Genomic DNA, 17,326 nt, shown 5'->3' on the forward strand with positions numbered 1-17,326 from the left:
GTGTTTGTTTTCCTTTTCATCCTTGCATGTTTTAATCAGATAGTTCTTCTCATAAAGATCACGTCTCACCAAATAAAGGCTTGCAGGAGGTGCTGGAGCTGAGATTCTGATGTGCACTGTTCTTCGTATCTGTGTAAATATCCAATAAATTAATACTGAAGTGTGTGGATACTTGTCCTGTTATTATAATAAGAAAGTGTGTATCAATCTGTTTGCACCCTTCAGACTTTGGCTTGTCAAAATTTCAGGAGCAGCTGATTTGATCCTTTTAATCAAATTAGTTTTAAAATGATTCCTGAAAATGAAAGTAGCTTCAGCTTCAGTTGTCGTGTTTTTTTTTCCCCATTAAACACATTTTCAACACAACATAACTCGGAGCACATTTGAGTCCAGTGTGTCTGCTGGCAGAGGGAAACCTCCCTTTAAATCCTCTTCACTGTCACACACTCTAATGATATCATCGTTAATGGCACATATTGCTTGGGAATGTGGGCTTTCTCCTGCTGTGGGAGCGCCTGCAGGCACACACTGTACCTCTCCCTCTCTCAGGATGGGATAGTTTTCCTTTTTAAGGCAGGTTAGTCAAAGCTCTCCCCCCCCACGAGTACTTTCATTAACAACCTGCACAGCCTCACCATGTGAGGACGTCGCAGAGTTTTGAAAGCCGCCGTCCTTGCACCCTCACATCGTTATGTCATGAGATCACAGACAGAGGAAGAGGATTTTCTCATGAGACCGTGTGTCTTTTGTCACGCTGTTACTGTCCACTGCTCTGACGTCCCTGTGGTTAAGATCTGGTTACGTTTAGGGACAAAAACTACTTGGTTAAAGATTGTGGTCACGGTTTAAAGATAATGACAGCTGGTAAAAAGGACAATCGCACGCTTTGCTGACCTCCTCCCACGCTGACATTAGCACTGCATGAAAAACGCAGCCCACCTAATTCATTTCAATTCGACACCGTGTTGGCACAGCGGAGTTGCCAATGCAGAGGAGTCCTGCAAAAAAAAAAAAACACGTAATAACTTTCCAGAGTTGCACAATCCTGTCTTAGTATTAAACTGTGCAGCGTTTTGGCGTCTGATAAGCCTTCAAACTCAAACGGGCCTTCCTTTAACACGTGGCATTTTTGTTTCCATTAACCTGTGTTGTTGTAAAGCGTGTTTCAGCTGTTTCTGTCACTTTCACAGTACGAATTATACAAACTGTCAGCATCACAGATAGTTAAACTTATTTTCGGGGGAATAAATTGGCACAGGTGATTTGATGCTAAAGCAGTTAAAAGGAAAACATGAGAAAGTGGAGGGAGAGAGAGAATGAAGTGGTGGACGGAGAAGGCGAGGGGGAGGCGAAGGAGGAATGGGGAGGGAGAAAGGGACAGAGGGGAGGCAGAAAATGAGAGAGAGATCAAGAATGAGGGGGCGGATGGAGAAGAAGAGGTGGTAGGAAAGGAGAAAGGGAAGGTGACAGGAAGAGGAAAAGAAAGAAAGAAGAAACAAAGGAGACAGAGACCCGGAGAGACACAGGGAGGGCAGTTCACAGGGAGGAGGGGGTGACTACAAATAGCCGGGGCAGTAAGTTCTTCTTCAGTGCTCCGTTCTGCTGCAGCCCTCACCAGGCTTTTCGTGTCCTCCAACATGGCCTCCTACAGCTCCTCCGCCCAGACTGCCTCCTCCTACCGCCGCCACTTCGGCCAGGGCACCTACGCCTCGCCCTCCCTCAACCGCTCGCTGCTGGGCCACAGCGGTGGTGGCGGGGGCCACGTCTCCTCGAGGGTCTATGAGGTGACCCGGTCCAGCTCGACGCCGGCCTACCGGGTCTCTTCCAGCTACTACGGCAAGCCCATGGCGACCTCCCGGGCCTCCGTCGGGCGCTCCTACGCCGGCATGGGCGAGACGCTGGACTTCAGCCTGGCCGACGCCCTCAACCAGGAGTTCCTGACCACGCGGACCAACGAGAAGGTCGAGCTGCAGCACTTGAACGACCGCTTCGCCAGCTACATCGAGAAGGTCCGCTTCCTGGAGCAGCAGAACCAGGTGCTGGCGGTGGAGGTGGAGCGCCTGCGCGGCCGCGAGCCAACGCGCATCGCCGACCTGTACGAGGAAGAGATGAGCGAGCTGAGGAGGCAGGTGGAGTTCCTGACCAATCAGAGGTCACGCATAGAGGTGGAGCGAGACAACCTGGTCGACGACGTGGACAAGCTCAAACTCAGGTGGGAGGGGCAACGCGGCGTGTGTGTGTGTTTCTTTAAGAAGAGGTGTGTACGAGTGCGTGTCTGCTTATGAGGCAGAGAGAGAGAAAACTCTGTGTGCAAATATGACGAAAAGGTAGAAAAAAGAAAAGAAAAATATTTTGCAGCAACTCAGACGGAGAAACAATGAATAATAATGCTGATTTTAAACTGACGTTAAGAAGCAGTTTGACATTGAAGGTCGAGTAAACGGAGAGAGAGAGAGTGAAACAAAGTGTGAATAAGTCAAGCAAATCAAGAAATATCTCCACGACGCTCTGCTGATTCACACCGACCGCATGAAGGTGAAGGAGCAGGATGGAGAGGTGGATGAACGCGATGATGTGTTTAACCAGCCGTGTGGGCGATGAGGTGTGGGGCATTATCTGCTGTTTGTTGTGGTTACAGGAAGTGACCCTGATGAGTGGGCTTGTTTTTAAAGGGCCATACCAGTGTTTTTATGTTTTTGACCATTTATTACAATAATCACATAAACTTTACATCACAGGTAATGATTGTGCCTGCCTCAATATATTTAAGCTTATAAAACAACGGATCTATTGATTGATGGGTAAACTTTCAGAGGGATTAATGATGACACGATAATTATAGTTATTCTTTACAGCTAAAACTTACTTTTAGTTTCTTTACACAAAGCTCCTGAGCTCTGCTTTTTGTGAAAAACGTTTTGACTCACGAGTCAAAGTTTAGGACCATGCTCAAGACCATTTCTTAGAAGTTTTATGCATACTGGTCTACGTCCTAATTTTGAGTTTGAATTCAGTTGTCATGAAGCTTAGCTTGTCGTGAAAAAGATGTAAAAATAAATTCCACATCGTAGAAGGAAGGTTGACAATGACTCATTGCTGATGCAGTGGCACAACAAGCTGAGGTTTGACTCGCCTGCTGTCAGCGAGTGAATCGAGAGTCTTTTAGGAAGGAGGGCTCTGTGAAATTATGCAGAGGGACCGGAGCATCATTGTTATTACTTATACATGTAAACTTCAGCACTAAATGCCTGACTGAGAAAGGCAAAAAGAAAAAACGGACATTACAGTAACCTGCTTGTACATCACAGCAGGAGCATGGAGGCGTGGCACTGCTGCGTAACGGCGGAGACGACACGAGCGCGGAGTCAAAATACTTTAAACATTGCAGCATTTCTGTGAGCATGACAAAACTATCATCAAACTCTCCAGATTATGCTGTGTACGATACTGCATACACATACATAATGACAATGTCTGCAATGACACCATCAGTGAGTAAATTCACTCAGGTACTTAAGTACAGTTTATGTTGCTTTATATTTCCACTCCAGCACATCTCACTGGGAAATATTGTACTTTAATCTGACAGCTGTAGTTACTAGTCACAGAACATGTGATCAGCTTCTTAAAATATGATGCGGTGTTACACAGTAGACACCCAACAGTGTATGAAGTCGTTAAAGACCAGCAACATTAAAATGCTGCTTACTCTTTAATGCATCGGAAATAATAATCCAGTATAATAATATAACACTCCAGTGCTTTTACTTTTGATGTACATTATGCTGACAATACTTACATACTTTAAGTATAATTTTGAATACTTTTACTCAATTAAAAGATTTGAATACTAGCATAACTACCAATACTCCCACTTATACCACTTAAATGCTACTTGAATGACTCCTCCTCCAGATGCTATTCCCTAGCTGTGGCTTTAATGACTATAAATGTGTAACAATACATAAATAGATGCAGATACAATTGTTAATACAAGATATTAAAGCGTGTAACAGGTTGATTTACAGCTGAGATATAAAATAATAATCAAAACAAGTACAGATACCCTCACATGAAGAAGAGCATTTAAAATAGACTGATGATTATAAAGACAATTTCCAAGGCTCATACCAGTCTGCATCTATAAATACACATGCGTGCCACAGCTTAAATTTAGACCTGACAAGCAGCTTGGACCCGACACATGATGAGCTCTGATTCCCGCGTTAAGTAATCTTCGTCCTGATGAAGTGCCTGAATCCCAAGCTATATGTTATATCAGCAGATTGTTATTATTATTATTCCTCGTGCATTAATGTAAAGCAGGATGTTGCTGCTGCAGCTGGTGGAGCTGCAGCTCATGTTGAACCGGTTCGTATCGGACTGCAGCTGATGATGCTTTTCATTCTGGATCCATCTGCTGATTCTTTTCTCCGTCGATCGATCGATCGTTTGGTCTGTAAAAAGTCAGAAAACAGTGAGAAACGCCGTCACAGTGACCCAAAGTGACGCCTTCACGATGTTGTTGTGCCCAAACCTCGACATCATTAAAAATAAATTACAATTATTAAAAGGAAAAAGCAGCAAATCTTCACATTTGTGAAGGTGGAGCCATGAAATGTTTCTGCATGAAAAATGACGATTATCAAAATAGTTGCCAATTAACACATTTTCTGTCAGTCGATTAATCGACGGAGCATTTCCTCTGTACTTGTACATTTTCATACGTTTTGTGTGTAAAAATCTTAATTAGTAAAGTAACTAAAGCTGTCAGATAAATGTAGTGAAGTAAAAAATACAACATTTCCCTCTGAGATGTGGCGGAGTGGAAGTATAAAGTGGCATGAGAAGAAAATACTCAAGTAAAGTACAAGTACCTCAACTTTGTACTGAAGTGCTTCCTTGAAAGTAAATGTAGTTCGTTACATTCCACCACAGGTGATCAGTCCAACTCCAAAGACAGAAATGTGACAGAAAATAACCCAAACTGTTGATGAGCTTAAAGTCAAACAGTCTTTTTAATCTGAAATGTTTAACTATAAAAATAATGGATGACTATTGTGTGCGCGTGTGTGTGTGTTACTTCCCCAGTCTGACCAAAGTTAGAGCTCATCACACACACGCACACACGCCATGTTTACACTGTCCTCTTCTATAAAAGGAGAGGAAAGAGCTCCCACATATCTGGAGGATCTCTAACGATCTGCCCTGTCTCCTCCTCTGTGTGGTTTACATCTGCAGTGCCAGTTTCATAAAGATTCAGAGAGACGACGCCGCTACTGCAATTCACGTTCAATATTAAATGATAACTGGAAGGTCTTTAAAGGGAATTAAAGAGTTTTCACTTAGAATAAAATATCTCCTTTTATCGCTGTAAGGATTTTTACAATAACAATCTTTTATTACAACCACAAAGGTGTTGTTGACTTTTGTCAGTTCAGATGTTTAACAGGCAAAATCATTTTCCAAACATATCTCAACTCAGATGAAGCAAACGTTTAAAATGAACTTTAAATGGTAATCAGGACCGTAGCTACCACTGAGAATACTCCGGTCGTGCCTTTTGTATTTTTTCTGTGAATTTGGTCTTACTTTTAGACGCGGTATATGTGATTTTGACTCCTTTTAGGTCACCAAAAATAAATAAATGACTCAGAATTCCTCCACAACATCCTCATTATTACCTAGAAAGTTTCCTGGAAAGAATCACGCAATTTGGTGCACTTGTAGGAAAAATGGAGAATGTGATGAGAGTTTAGTTTTGAGCTTATAAGGAGAGGAATTCCCTTAAAATAACTGCTCCATTTTAATACAATTGTCACAAAATATATTTAAACAGCTGACTCAGTAAATAAAACATGAAAAATACCCCCAAAATGAAACAATTTAGAGACTTTCTTTATGGTGTCATTGTCTCTCCCCTCCTCCAGACTCCAGGAAGAGATTCTGCAAAAAGAGGAAGCAGAAAACAACCTGGCTGCTTTCAGGGCGGTGAGTGCCTCATGCATTACTGCTGGTGCTGTGTGTTATTACTACAGAAGACCTGAAGCGTCCACAAGTACTGCAGTCAAAGACATTTTTGAAATAGAAGTTCTTCTCTTGAGTATCTCTACAATGTAAGACACACTTTTACTCCAGAGAGACAAATACTTGCTTGAACGTTACCGCTTTACTGTTGAGAGTTTAAAATAATCAGTAGTGACATGTTGGGATGGGTTGGATTCACTTTATAAGCAACACAAGTTATAAACAATTTGATACTAACAATTTTAAAATCTCACCTCAGTGTCCTTTTAGTAGCTGTTCTGGAGCTTTCGCTTGTGTTACGCAATCTTCCTCTGCAGATCGAGTTTCCCCCGGTTGTCATGGAATTGTAGATGTTTAAATTTACACACTTTAAGGACTTTTCGTCCACGTCGGCTTTAAAGTTGACCTTGAAAGGTCAAGAATGATCTTTGAAACTCAAAAGTTGAAAGTGTTCTTGACCTTTGGAAATGCAGTTTTCAACAGCAAACAAACTATTTGCTTTATTTTTTTTTTTTTTTACCAGTTTTAAAATTGATTTACCAAACTGTTACAGGATGTGGATGCTGCCACTCTGGCTCGTCTGGACCTGGAGAGACGCATCGAGACGCTGCAGGAGGAGATCGCCTTCCTGAAGAAGATCCATGAAGAGGTTCTCTCTTCCTTCTTTGATGCTCTGTTATCAGGATAATACACTGACACACATCTACTTCATAAAAACTCAAGGTTCTTCAGCACATCACGACTACAGATGGAGACCGAATAAGAGCAAATATTTATTTTGTCATTTTGGGGCACAAATGATAAATTTGAGGCAACTTATTAAGTCATTTGAGGGTAAAAATGAGAAAGTTGAGGGAACAAAACAAGTAGATTGAGTTCATTTGAAAGAAAGGTGCCACAAATGATGAGAAATCACTGGTGTGTAGCTATACAAAGATTTTATAATCAATTTTACTTTGACACGCCTTTAAGATTATGCACAGAGCAACTTAAAGAACAAACAGGCGTCTCAAGATTATTAAGGATAAACCAAAATCTCAAAGAGTTCGTTTTAATTGTTGTGTCTGTGCTGTATTTGGCCTGTTTGTCTGCCTGTTAGCATCTGTTGTTACATCTGTCTGGGTGTGTGTGTGTGTGTGTGAGACGACAAACAAGAGGATTGGGGATGTATACAGTTTCACACACACACAAAGCTTGAATGTTGGCAGCAGGCCTGAGCGGTGCTGCAGCAGAGCACTGAAATGCCCCACAGCAGATGTACGGCTAAAATTACTCTGTGTACCAGCAGTGGACATCTCCGAACAGCAAGGCTTGTAAGCTTAGATGTGTGTGTGTGTGTGTGTGTGTGTGCGTCCACACAGACTGATAAGACTTGACTGCTACAGATGCCGAAGCCAAGTGGCTCCCACAGTGATAGTGTGTGTGTTTTTTAGGATTGATATCAGCAAAGCAGCAGCCACCACTGCTGGGTGGTGACGCCAGCGCTGAAGTGCCTTACAGCTACTGGACGCCGGGTCCAAGAACCCTTGGACTGTATTAAAGTCTGAAGGGACGAGTTTACGTCTGGCTAAATCAAAAGCAGGAGGCCAAAGTGTGCAAACAATTAGTTCTAACTTTGGAGAAGACTGCGAGTGTTAATGTGTGTTCAGACAGAAAAGCAATGCAAATGTTTGCCTTTTGTAATTTGCATGAATTTGAGTGCAGGAATGTTTGAAGTAGAAGATGAAGTAACGTAATTTCGACACAGCGAGTTAGCATCAAAGCAGTTCTGGACGCTAGCTATCAAGGAAGCAACACAACGAGCTTGTTACCTCGTAAACAGTCCTTTAACAAATGGTCGTTACTGCAGTTATTCTGAACACGGTGCGGCCGCTCGTTTGTTGTTCAATTTCCGTGTCAAAGGTGAACCATGAGTGACTGCTCTAATTGCTATTATTCTGTTTCACTTCCAGCTAGTTCCTACATGCAACGCACACTAGCTGCGTCATTTAGCATTGCACTGTTTGACGCTCGTAGCACACACTGGACCTGCTGCACAGACGAGTAGTCGAAGGTATCCAGGGAGCAAGTGTGATGCTTTTTGGGATTGCGGCGCAAATCAACGCTAGCAAAGAAGACGCTGGCGTATCCTGACGTGCCATTAGCTTTTAGGGTGTTACTAGCTTGCTCATAGGGTATTATTAATGGTTCCGCGGTTGTTACTGATTGGTTGCTACTCCCATTCTCACCTGGACTTGTGCACAAACACACACTGTACGCAAAACTAGTCCCTTTAATCAACCACCAAAACACACTAACCACCACACACCGACCGTGCACACACTCAGCTCCAACCCCCATCTAACCTGACCTCCCTCCCTCCTCCTCCCGCAGGAGATCCGCGAGCTGCAGACGCAGATGCAGGAGACTCAGGTGCAGATCCAGATGGACATGTCCAAGCCGGACCTGACGGCGGCGCTGAGAGACATCAGAGCCCAATATGAGGGCATCGCCGCCAAGAACATCGCCGAGGCCGAGGACTGGTACAAGTCAAAGGTGAGAGAGGAGAGACTGTTATCATTACATCATCATAACATGGCGGGTTTTAAAGGCAGATATCAAATATTTTTCAGACTTAATATTTTTATATTTGACCAAGTTTGACTTTAGATAAATAGATTAGTGTTTCCATGGTATCGAACCCTTAGCTCTCTATAGTAATGGCAGTGGTGCCAGTTGTAGCATTGATAGCAATAACAGTAATGGTGTAATAACAGTAATACCTGACCGTCGACCTTTGTCTCTCCAGGTGTCCGACCTGAACCAGGCAGTGAGTAAGAACAACGAGGCACTGAAGCAGGCCCGGCAGGAGACCATGGAGTTCAGACACCAGATCCAGTCCTACACCTGCGAGATCGACTCGCTCAAAGGCTCCGTATGTCTCACACATACAGTACAAAGACTTTTCGGAGCCGTGCCTCATGCTGTCCGAGCTGTGTTTCATTTCAGACTTGTCTCTTTGACAAATCCAGAATGAGTCCCTGATGAGGCAGATGAGGGACATGGAGGACCGTCACGGGCGCGAGGCCAGCGGCTTCCAGGACACCATCGCCCGGCTGGAGGCGGAGATCGCCAACATGAAGGACGAGATGGCGCGCCACCTCCGCGAGTACCAGGACCTGCTCAACGTCAAGATGGCGCTGGATGTGGAGATCGCCACCTACAGGAAGCTGCTGGAAGGAGAGGAGAGCAGGTGATGTTGGAGTCCAGGAACAAAGACTGGCGATGTGTTTGACGTAAATGGGGAATCAGCTGCATCCTGAAAAACAAAATTAAACAGCAGGACCAGCTTATGATTTCAGTTTGTTTTTACCAGCTGCTACATGGCTGCCCGCATTTTCTGTTAAAGTCAAAGCCTCAATAGTGACTTAATAATTGGTGAGATTAACTGAAACTATATAGATGAATTTCAAACCTGCTGACTAGACTGATTTTTATATTTTTACTTGCTTTAAGAAGGATTTGAAGTCCTAACTGACGTGTTGTGTATTGTCCATAAAAAGTATTTTTTAAATATACTTTAATATATATAATATAGTTTTAATATTAAGTTCTGCTGGTAGAAGATGAAAAAAGTTTGTTCATTTGCTGCCAGCAGGTTAGAAGTGATTTACAATCACATTTTAAAAAGGACAGAAAAGACTACCGCAGCCTTAAAAACTATATTTGATCCAGATGAAGGTAAATTAATATATGCTGCATGGTGTTTTGCAGGATTACCTTGCCTGTGCAGAGCTACTCCACCCTGAGCTTCCGAGGTACGAACATACCTGCTGTTGCCTGAACACACCACCAGATGACACACTCTCTGTAACCAGCACAGGGTCTGGAGTCTGTACTGTCCCACAATGCAAATGGAGATTTTACACCTGATTTATGATCCACCATCATTTAATGCCAAATTTTGATTCAGTCAGAAGCAGAACATAATGCAGTGAGCAAAATTAAAATAAAACAGCTGAATAATTGCTCTGGTTCTCTGCTTCCAATACATCAAAATGGTGGATTGTTCCTTTGCCGTACGATATGACACTTTAGAGGGATTTTAAAATGGTAAAAGTATAACTTAAATATATATATATAAACTGTATGTGTCTTCTGTCATTTTGATGATGATGTTTTCTTGCTGTGTTTTAAACAGAGACCAGCCCCGAGCACCAGCAGCGCTCTTCTGAGATGCATTCAAAGAAAACTGTCCTCATCAAGACCATTGAAACCCGCGATGGAGAGGTAAAACACACACAGAAAAGTATTTAGCAAAAATAATGCAGGAAATAGGGATTTATTTTTATTTTAGTTGTTATGGAAATGTATAAAGAATAGTTAGTCAACGTTTTTAGTTTCTCAAAATATGACAAACTGGCAGCATCCTGCCAGGTTTGTTGCTTGAGATTCATACCCATGAGCTTATTAGTCATTCCTATCTTTCCCTTTCTCTCTTCTAGCATCTCCAAAACAAAGGAAAAGATCTCCCAAAATAACCTTATGTAGAAAATCTGTAATAAAAAAGGCTATAAAAAAGCTCCTGCTCCCAGAATCATTCCCGGACCAGACCAACATCACGCAATCTCTCTGGGTGGAGTCTGCATGTGTGTAGGTTAATTGATAACTCTAAATTGCCCGTATTGAATGAATGTGAGAGTTGTCCTTGTCTGTGGTTTCACTGTCCAGGGTGTACCCTGCCTAAGGCCCAAAGTCACTGGGATAGGCTCCAGTCACCCGAATCACCACGGATGGATGGATGGAAAAAAGGCTAGAACAAAATGTAGACAAAAGAAACGATTTAGGTTTCAGTGTGAATCAACGATTTCTCACATATTGACTAGTTTAAACTCCCTTTTCTGACCCTGAGCTAATGGGCTTACATTTATATTGATCAGTATTTAGACTGGGTCAGTGCTCACTTTTAGTTAACTCTGCTCTAAATAGCCAGAGTCAATTTTCTGCAGCTAAAAGTGTCCTTTTTTTAAGTGAAGCTGGATAATAGCTCAGTTAGTGGCAGCTATATGTATGAATTTCTTTTGATTTTACAAGCTAAATTAGCACTCATGACCTTCGACCTCGGCAAAATAGCATTTGGAGTCAGTTTTCAGCTTAGAAAAACATCTGCATGACACTGTGACGTCTTTTTCATTCAATTAAGAAAGCATTCGTGACATTTCCAAGTAAACACACCTACACACACATGAAGCGACTAGTTCAGCCATCCAGACCCACCCGAGTGGGAACCTGTTTCACCCGCAGCTTCCTGGGAAAACATACATCCCAGGCGTGTTAAGACAAGTCATGCTTGCTCTTTTTTTCAGCTGCATCGCTTTGTCTTGTATCTCCATCTTCATGTGCAGCCCTGTGGTCTTCTGTGGCATGCTGCTGTGTTTTTCCACATCTTGTGATGAAGAAACCCATTTCAGTACCCCCCCCAAAAAAATATAAAAAAAAAACAAACTTAAGGACTAAATTACAGACAAAAATGACTTGATAAGATTTTTGAAGGATAGATAAATTCAAGAATGTTTTGTCCCAATTCCACATTAAATACTAATTGCATAGATTATGTACAACATACCGATTGTCATAGTATACTGATACTGCAGTTAGTATAGCCTACAAAGCAAATCAACATACTTTACCATGTTATACTTATAGGACATGACAAAAGACTTGTCAGTACTGCAAACTTCAAGTGCTACTTTTAAATAAAACAGGCATTTATTCAGACAGAGACGCCATGTGCTGACTCTCACACAGTGTCTGTGTCTCTCTTTAAGTGTATTTTCATATCTGTGAACGGCTCCTGACCGTTGCGTTTCTACCCTCCAGGTTGTCAGCGAGTCGACGCAGCACCAGCAAGACGTCATGTAACGGTGTGCGGAAGATAAGAAGAAGAAACAAAAAACACATCTGTGCTTCCCTAAGTAACTTAAGTTACTAAGTAAAAAGACTTTACAAACTCATCATTATGGCCTGTACTGTTCTTGTTTTAAAGTTACTGCGATGTGTGAATTTAAAGCAGGGTGGTGGTGTCATTAACTTTATCAGGGTTTATTTATCTCTGCGTAGTGGTTTTTGCTGCAACATACATGTATGTAGCTGGCTCTGGGTGCACAAGCTACCCTGCAAAAAATCTCCATCTCACAGACTCATTTCTGTCTTTAATTGACGCCTAAAAAGCCTTATTTTCTTTGAAGAGGTGAAACAAATTTAATTGTGCCTGTTCTCAATAGAAATCAACTTGTTTGAATCATTTTCTGGAGCGTCTGTATCTTGAAACAAGAAAGAATAGGGTGGGTCGCTGCAGAAGAATAAAGGACTCAATTACAGAAAAAAACAACTTGATAGAGATTTTTTGCAGTGTATCGCCACAATTTTCAAATCACAGCACTGAAAACAGAATTTTTGCATCTGAAAGAGGCTACAAAAGGGTAATATCATTTCAGATGGCCTCCTAAATAAAATATTCCAGTGCTGCGTACACTTCCTGCTCTGCAATTTAAATTAAATGTCACAGAAAATTGTTTTACAACAACTGAACAAATCCTCTGCTTTTACATCTCATTTTTTACTACAAAAAGTGTGCAGATGGATCCAAATCCACATCGAAAATGCACTTATGCTGATTTTTTTTTTCTTGCATCTTGATTCTTCTTCTGGTTTCTTCCAAACACAGCAGCTTTTGTCCTGTTCCTCAAGGTCAGAGTGTTTTGACCAATCAGGAGCATTAACGAGAATAAGGTGAACTGTATGTGCGTTTGTTTGTGCTTATCATCGAAGGGACGCAGAAAGGACAGATAAAAAAGGAGAAGATGGAGGAGGAGATTAAAAAGGTGTCTGGAGATAAAGCGAGATACAGGAGGAAAGAGGTTGTACGAGGTGGAAAATACAAGAAAGACAAGGAGAGAGAGAGGAGAGGGCCTGTTTTCAGGAGCGATTATCCCTTGTGACTTTCAAATATTATTTGCTAATAAAAGTAAAGTGGATTTCATGTTACAGCTGATTGATGTCTGTATGTCCTTGAGTTAAAGACGACTCACACGCATTGATTGTACACAGGCCCATAGGAACACATGCTTTAATAATCATAGTCATAATTAAATTTTTTAAAAAAGCATGGAGTTACTGGCCTACAGTGATGACATTGCACTCTCCTTTACAGAACGGCTCGAGGAATAAATAAATCAGCAAATAAATACATCCCACTGGAAAAGAACATGTCTCGATTAAATTAGATTCCTAAGAAATGGAAAATAAACAGTTTTAGATGAAATGATAAAATGTAAAGTTAAAACAAAGTTAGTAAGTGTTGTGTTTTATGTACAAATTTCACATCGATGCACATGAAGGGGTGGAGGGTGTTTGGTGGGATGCAAAAAGAAGCCACGCAGGGCGGATCGGGGAGGGGGGAGATCATGCAATTCGGGTCCTCGCTGATTAATAAAAATGCACCATACATTCCCCGCCTCCCCCCACATTTTCTTGCTTTTCCTTAAAAAAGGTAAAGCCGATAAAGTATTCACATTTTCACTGGTGACAAAAATGTTCCGTTGTCCCAAATAAAGAAATCAAAGCACATGATGGAAGGAGTTGTTGGTCTAAGTACAAGTATGGCCACTAGTCCACTTCATTCAGACTCTCTGAGCCTTGTTTACACTGGCATCTCAGCCTGGTCTCGTTTGTTAAAAGGTGCTTTATCAATAAATACGTTTCCTGGTACTTGTGAGATTTTTGTTTACACAAATCCGACCATCTCAGAGAAGATGGGAAACCAGTTTGATGGCTTTGCAGCACAGAACAGGAGGCACTGTTCAGAGCAAATGGAGCTAAAGTTTCTCACACTGACAGAAAGATGAAAGAGTGAAACGCATCCCAAACTCATCTGAATTTAGATGAAAAGATGAGCTTTTTGAAATTTGAATGAATCTTTGATTATGGAATAAAAAACATACTACCCAATTACAATGCTAAGTCTGAGTTTGTATTCACGTCTGTAGGTGAAAGCTAGCATGCTAGGCTACGCAATTTAGCCTGGTTTGCACGCTCAGTGTTGTATTTGTCCCACATCATGCAAAAGAGGAGGGTCTAGCTAGCATTAGCTGTCCCTTTTTCATGGGTCCAGGTGTGGAGATGGCAAATGACCAGGTGCATGAACAGGTAATCCTGTAAACTTACGTACGGACATTACCCTGTGATTCGAATCACGACATGGAGTAACGTATGGAGAGCTCCGATCACAGATGGGACAAAGCAAAGGCTAACAACATCGGCCTGTGTGGCAGCTGGAATTGAAGTAATACGCCAAACTATCTTTTGTCCTTGCTGACACAGATATCGCACCGATTAAATTAGAGTACCGGCATTGTCAATCAATACCAAGAATTCACAAACCCTAATGAACGCTAATGTAGGGGGCGCCGTCACTCCAGAAAAATAAATACAAAACTTCTTCTTTTTGGTAATTACAATTTTGACCATCTAAGTACACAAGTCAAAACAATATGGTTATACATACACTGATTTCTCAGCAAATGTAATTTAATTTCTGTTCAACTTTAAATTTTGAACGACTAGGACTAAATCTAGATAAAAATCTGCTGCATTGCTTTACGGCACAAAACAGGAAGAGGATGCTGTTCTGCCAGAGGAAATGGAGCTTAAGATTGAAAGTTTTACACAATGGCAGATCATGACACAAGTGAAAAATCTCTTTCAGCTCTTCTTATGGACTAAAAATATTACTACTCTGCTTAGCAGCGTAAATCATCTCTTGGAGGGCAAACAGTTTGCACTGCAGGGATGAAATTCATAGTGCAAAAGAATCAGGGATTGTGGCTTCCACTTGAAAATCCTCAAAATCTTTTTCCGTATGTACTGTGTGAAATCTCAGATGAGGTGCCAGTGTAAATATGGCTTTCTTGCTGTCAGCTAAAAGCAAATCCTCCTCATATATCCAGGCATCTGTGAAGACAACAGGCCAACTCCACTCCAATATTTTTTACCCTGCTTATTGTAGCTCCATGGCTACCCCTTTAAAAAAATCCTTCTGTGATCACATTTAATGCAAAAACAAGCCATCGATGGGACATCTGCCAGTAACCCCCCTCCTGTTGCTGAATGGTACAGTCCACGGAGGGGCAAGGCACCCGTTAAAAACAGATTCCCTGGCCATCGGAGAGCAGTTTGACGCTTGAAGAAGTGTATCGTCCAGCACCAAGGGTGACGAAGGGTTTCCCCCTTTTAAAATCTACATTAAAGACGTCTCTCCCCATTTCAAGGACGATTTTTGTTGTCCAGATGGCACAGAAAGCAAATAAAAGATCCCGGTTTGCAATTAAAGGCCCTCACTTCCCTTCATAGATGATCTTTGTTGGACTTTTAAGACGCCTACAGGCTGAGGAACTAGTTGCTTCTGCAGCATCGGTTGAAAAATGACGACAGTGGTAGAAACAGCACGTTCAACAAGGGCAAAGTTGTATTTAGATTTTTCATACAATGCCTGTGTTTGAACCTGAGGCAGGTTTGCACCGAAACTGTGATCCCTGATCTGGTTTGACTTGAGACGGTGACATACAGGCCGGGGCTGGGACAGCAGGCTACTTCGGGTTTCCACATCGACCCTTAAGATTGTAGCTGCGGTTTGTGTTTGTGTAAGTGCATGCATGCATTTGTGCATTTGAATCTACTGAAAGTCAGTGAAAAGAGGTCAGCCAAACCTTTGCACCACACAAATGGCTCCAGCAGGTAGCCACAAGGAGAGCTTTATGATCTTTAAGAGGAAAATTTAATTAGTAAAGGGTTAAACATATTTTGCATTTTGGGTAAATCCAGCCCTAAATATATTTTCATCCTCTCAGGGGTGTGGCTAAACCCAGATAATGTTTAAACCCAGAATCTTTGCATTTAAACCCAGAGGTGGTTTGTTCTAGCACAGGTGTGATTACACCCAGGTGGGGTAGTGATGGTAGAGTCATGTATCTCCCTGGTTAAGGGGTGTGTTCAGGCCTCCGGGAGGTGGGGGAGTGGTCAGACCCGTAGTGAAGGTCCTGCAGCTCCGGTGAGGGGCGTTGTGGAGCCGCAGTCGTAGCCCACATCCACCACGGCGTGGGGTCCGCCGACCAGCCGGCTCGGGAAGGGCTGCGCCTGCACCTGCCGGTCTCGGAAACTCTGGATGTAGCTCTGGATGGGAGAGAAAGACTTTGGTTTAAAGATTAAGGAAAGGTGTTACTAGAAAAATTAACAAATAAAAAAAAACATGAATTAAATTACAAGAACAAAAAAGGGGGAAAACATGATGATTGGAAAGTGCTTTCCTTCCAGCAGGAGAAAAATATGTCTCATTGCTTCCATCAAAATTTGCCAACAATTTCACTGCCTTTATGGATCAAACACACAATGGAAGGACGATTACTAAAACCTGTAAAGGTTTGTGTTTATAGTTTTCCTTTTGGATTTTACTTCCCTGAAAAGTATTTAAATGCCAAGTCATGCAGCAGCTGAGATATCAGACGGCCACTTGAACTCTTTGTTGTTACCGCGAAAAAATTTAAATTACTGCGAAAAAGTTAAAAGTGTCTCATGGATGATCATCACCGAAATCTACTCAACTGATCTGTTGGCCAACGTTTTCAAAAACCCGCATAACAATACAAACAATACAAAAGAAATGACCAAACACACAGCAGGAAGCATGAAAAGAGATGGAAACACAACAATAAACAACAGATGACAAACTACAGCAAATACAAAAATAGATGAAAGAAAATGGGAACAAGGTTCCTCACCGGCGAAAGGACGTCTGTGTCGTAGCGGCGGATGGGGTTGGGTTTGCGGCGGTAGGCGGGCTCAGGGTGAAGTTGCTTGGCCTGGTGGTGATGGTGGGAGGAGGAGCCGTGCTGCTGCTGCTTCTTCTTCTTCTTGCGATAGCGGTCGTCCCTCTGACGAATCCGCATCACCTGCATCCTCCTCTGCTGCCGACTGATGATTACTGTGGCGGAAAGAGGGATAAAGAGAAGCTAACGGCCTTGTTTTGCTCTACATGTAGCGTACCAAAGCTAATGTATGCTAGTTGCATAGAAGATGTTTTAGTCAAGTTGTGGGTGGAGCTAGTGGCTCTGTAAGTATTCCTTCCGTACTGGAAACAGTACTTCTAAAAATAACCTCAACATTAATAAACACAAAACAACAAGAGTGGTTCATCATACGAACTTGAGGGGTTCCATGAAGGTGCCTTGAGGAGCTCCTTCGCAGCAGGTTCATGAAACTAGAC

At 42.2% G+C, this 17,326-nt stretch overlaps 2 protein-coding genes across 5 annotated transcripts in view; one reads left to right on the plus strand and one right to left on the minus strand.

Annotated features, from left to right (window-relative positions):
• Positions 1-1,506: 1,506 nt before the first annotated feature.
• desmb (desmin b) lies at positions 1,507-13,053 on the plus strand. Its single transcript, XM_044187253.1, has 9 exons — positions 1,507-2,212; positions 5,931-5,991; positions 6,581-6,676; positions 8,401-8,562; positions 8,816-8,941; positions 9,039-9,259; positions 9,781-9,824; positions 10,208-10,296; positions 11,887-13,053. Exons 1-9 carry the CDS (start codon positions 1,638-1,640, stop codon positions 11,926-11,928), a joined length of 1,416 nt encoding a protein of 471 aa, XP_044043188.1. The 5' UTR covers positions 1,507-1,637; the 3' UTR covers positions 11,929-13,053.
• A 49-nt stretch (positions 13,054-13,102) lies between these two features.
• The window catches only part of tmem198b (transmembrane protein 198b), a 30,126-nt gene continuing 25,902 nt past the window's right edge, over positions 13,103-17,326 (minus strand). For all 4 annotated transcript variants that reach the window (XM_044187254.1, XM_044187255.1, XM_044187256.1 and 1 more), the window contains exons 4-5: positions 16,842-17,044; positions 13,103-16,236 (exon numbers count right to left, since the gene is read on the minus strand). In XM_044187254.1, the coding sequence (XP_044043189.1) occupies positions 16,084-16,236; positions 16,842-17,044 (356 nt within the window). In that variant the 3' untranslated portion in view covers positions 13,103-16,083. The remainder of the gene's footprint in view (positions 16,237-16,841; positions 17,045-17,326) is intronic.

Source organism: Siniperca chuatsi, linkage group LG24 (genome assembly GCF_020085105.1).
Source record: "Siniperca chuatsi isolate FFG_IHB_CAS linkage group LG24, ASM2008510v1, whole genome shotgun sequence".
NCBI classification, from domain to species: domain Eukaryota; kingdom Metazoa; phylum Chordata; class Actinopteri; order Centrarchiformes; family Sinipercidae; genus Siniperca; species Siniperca chuatsi.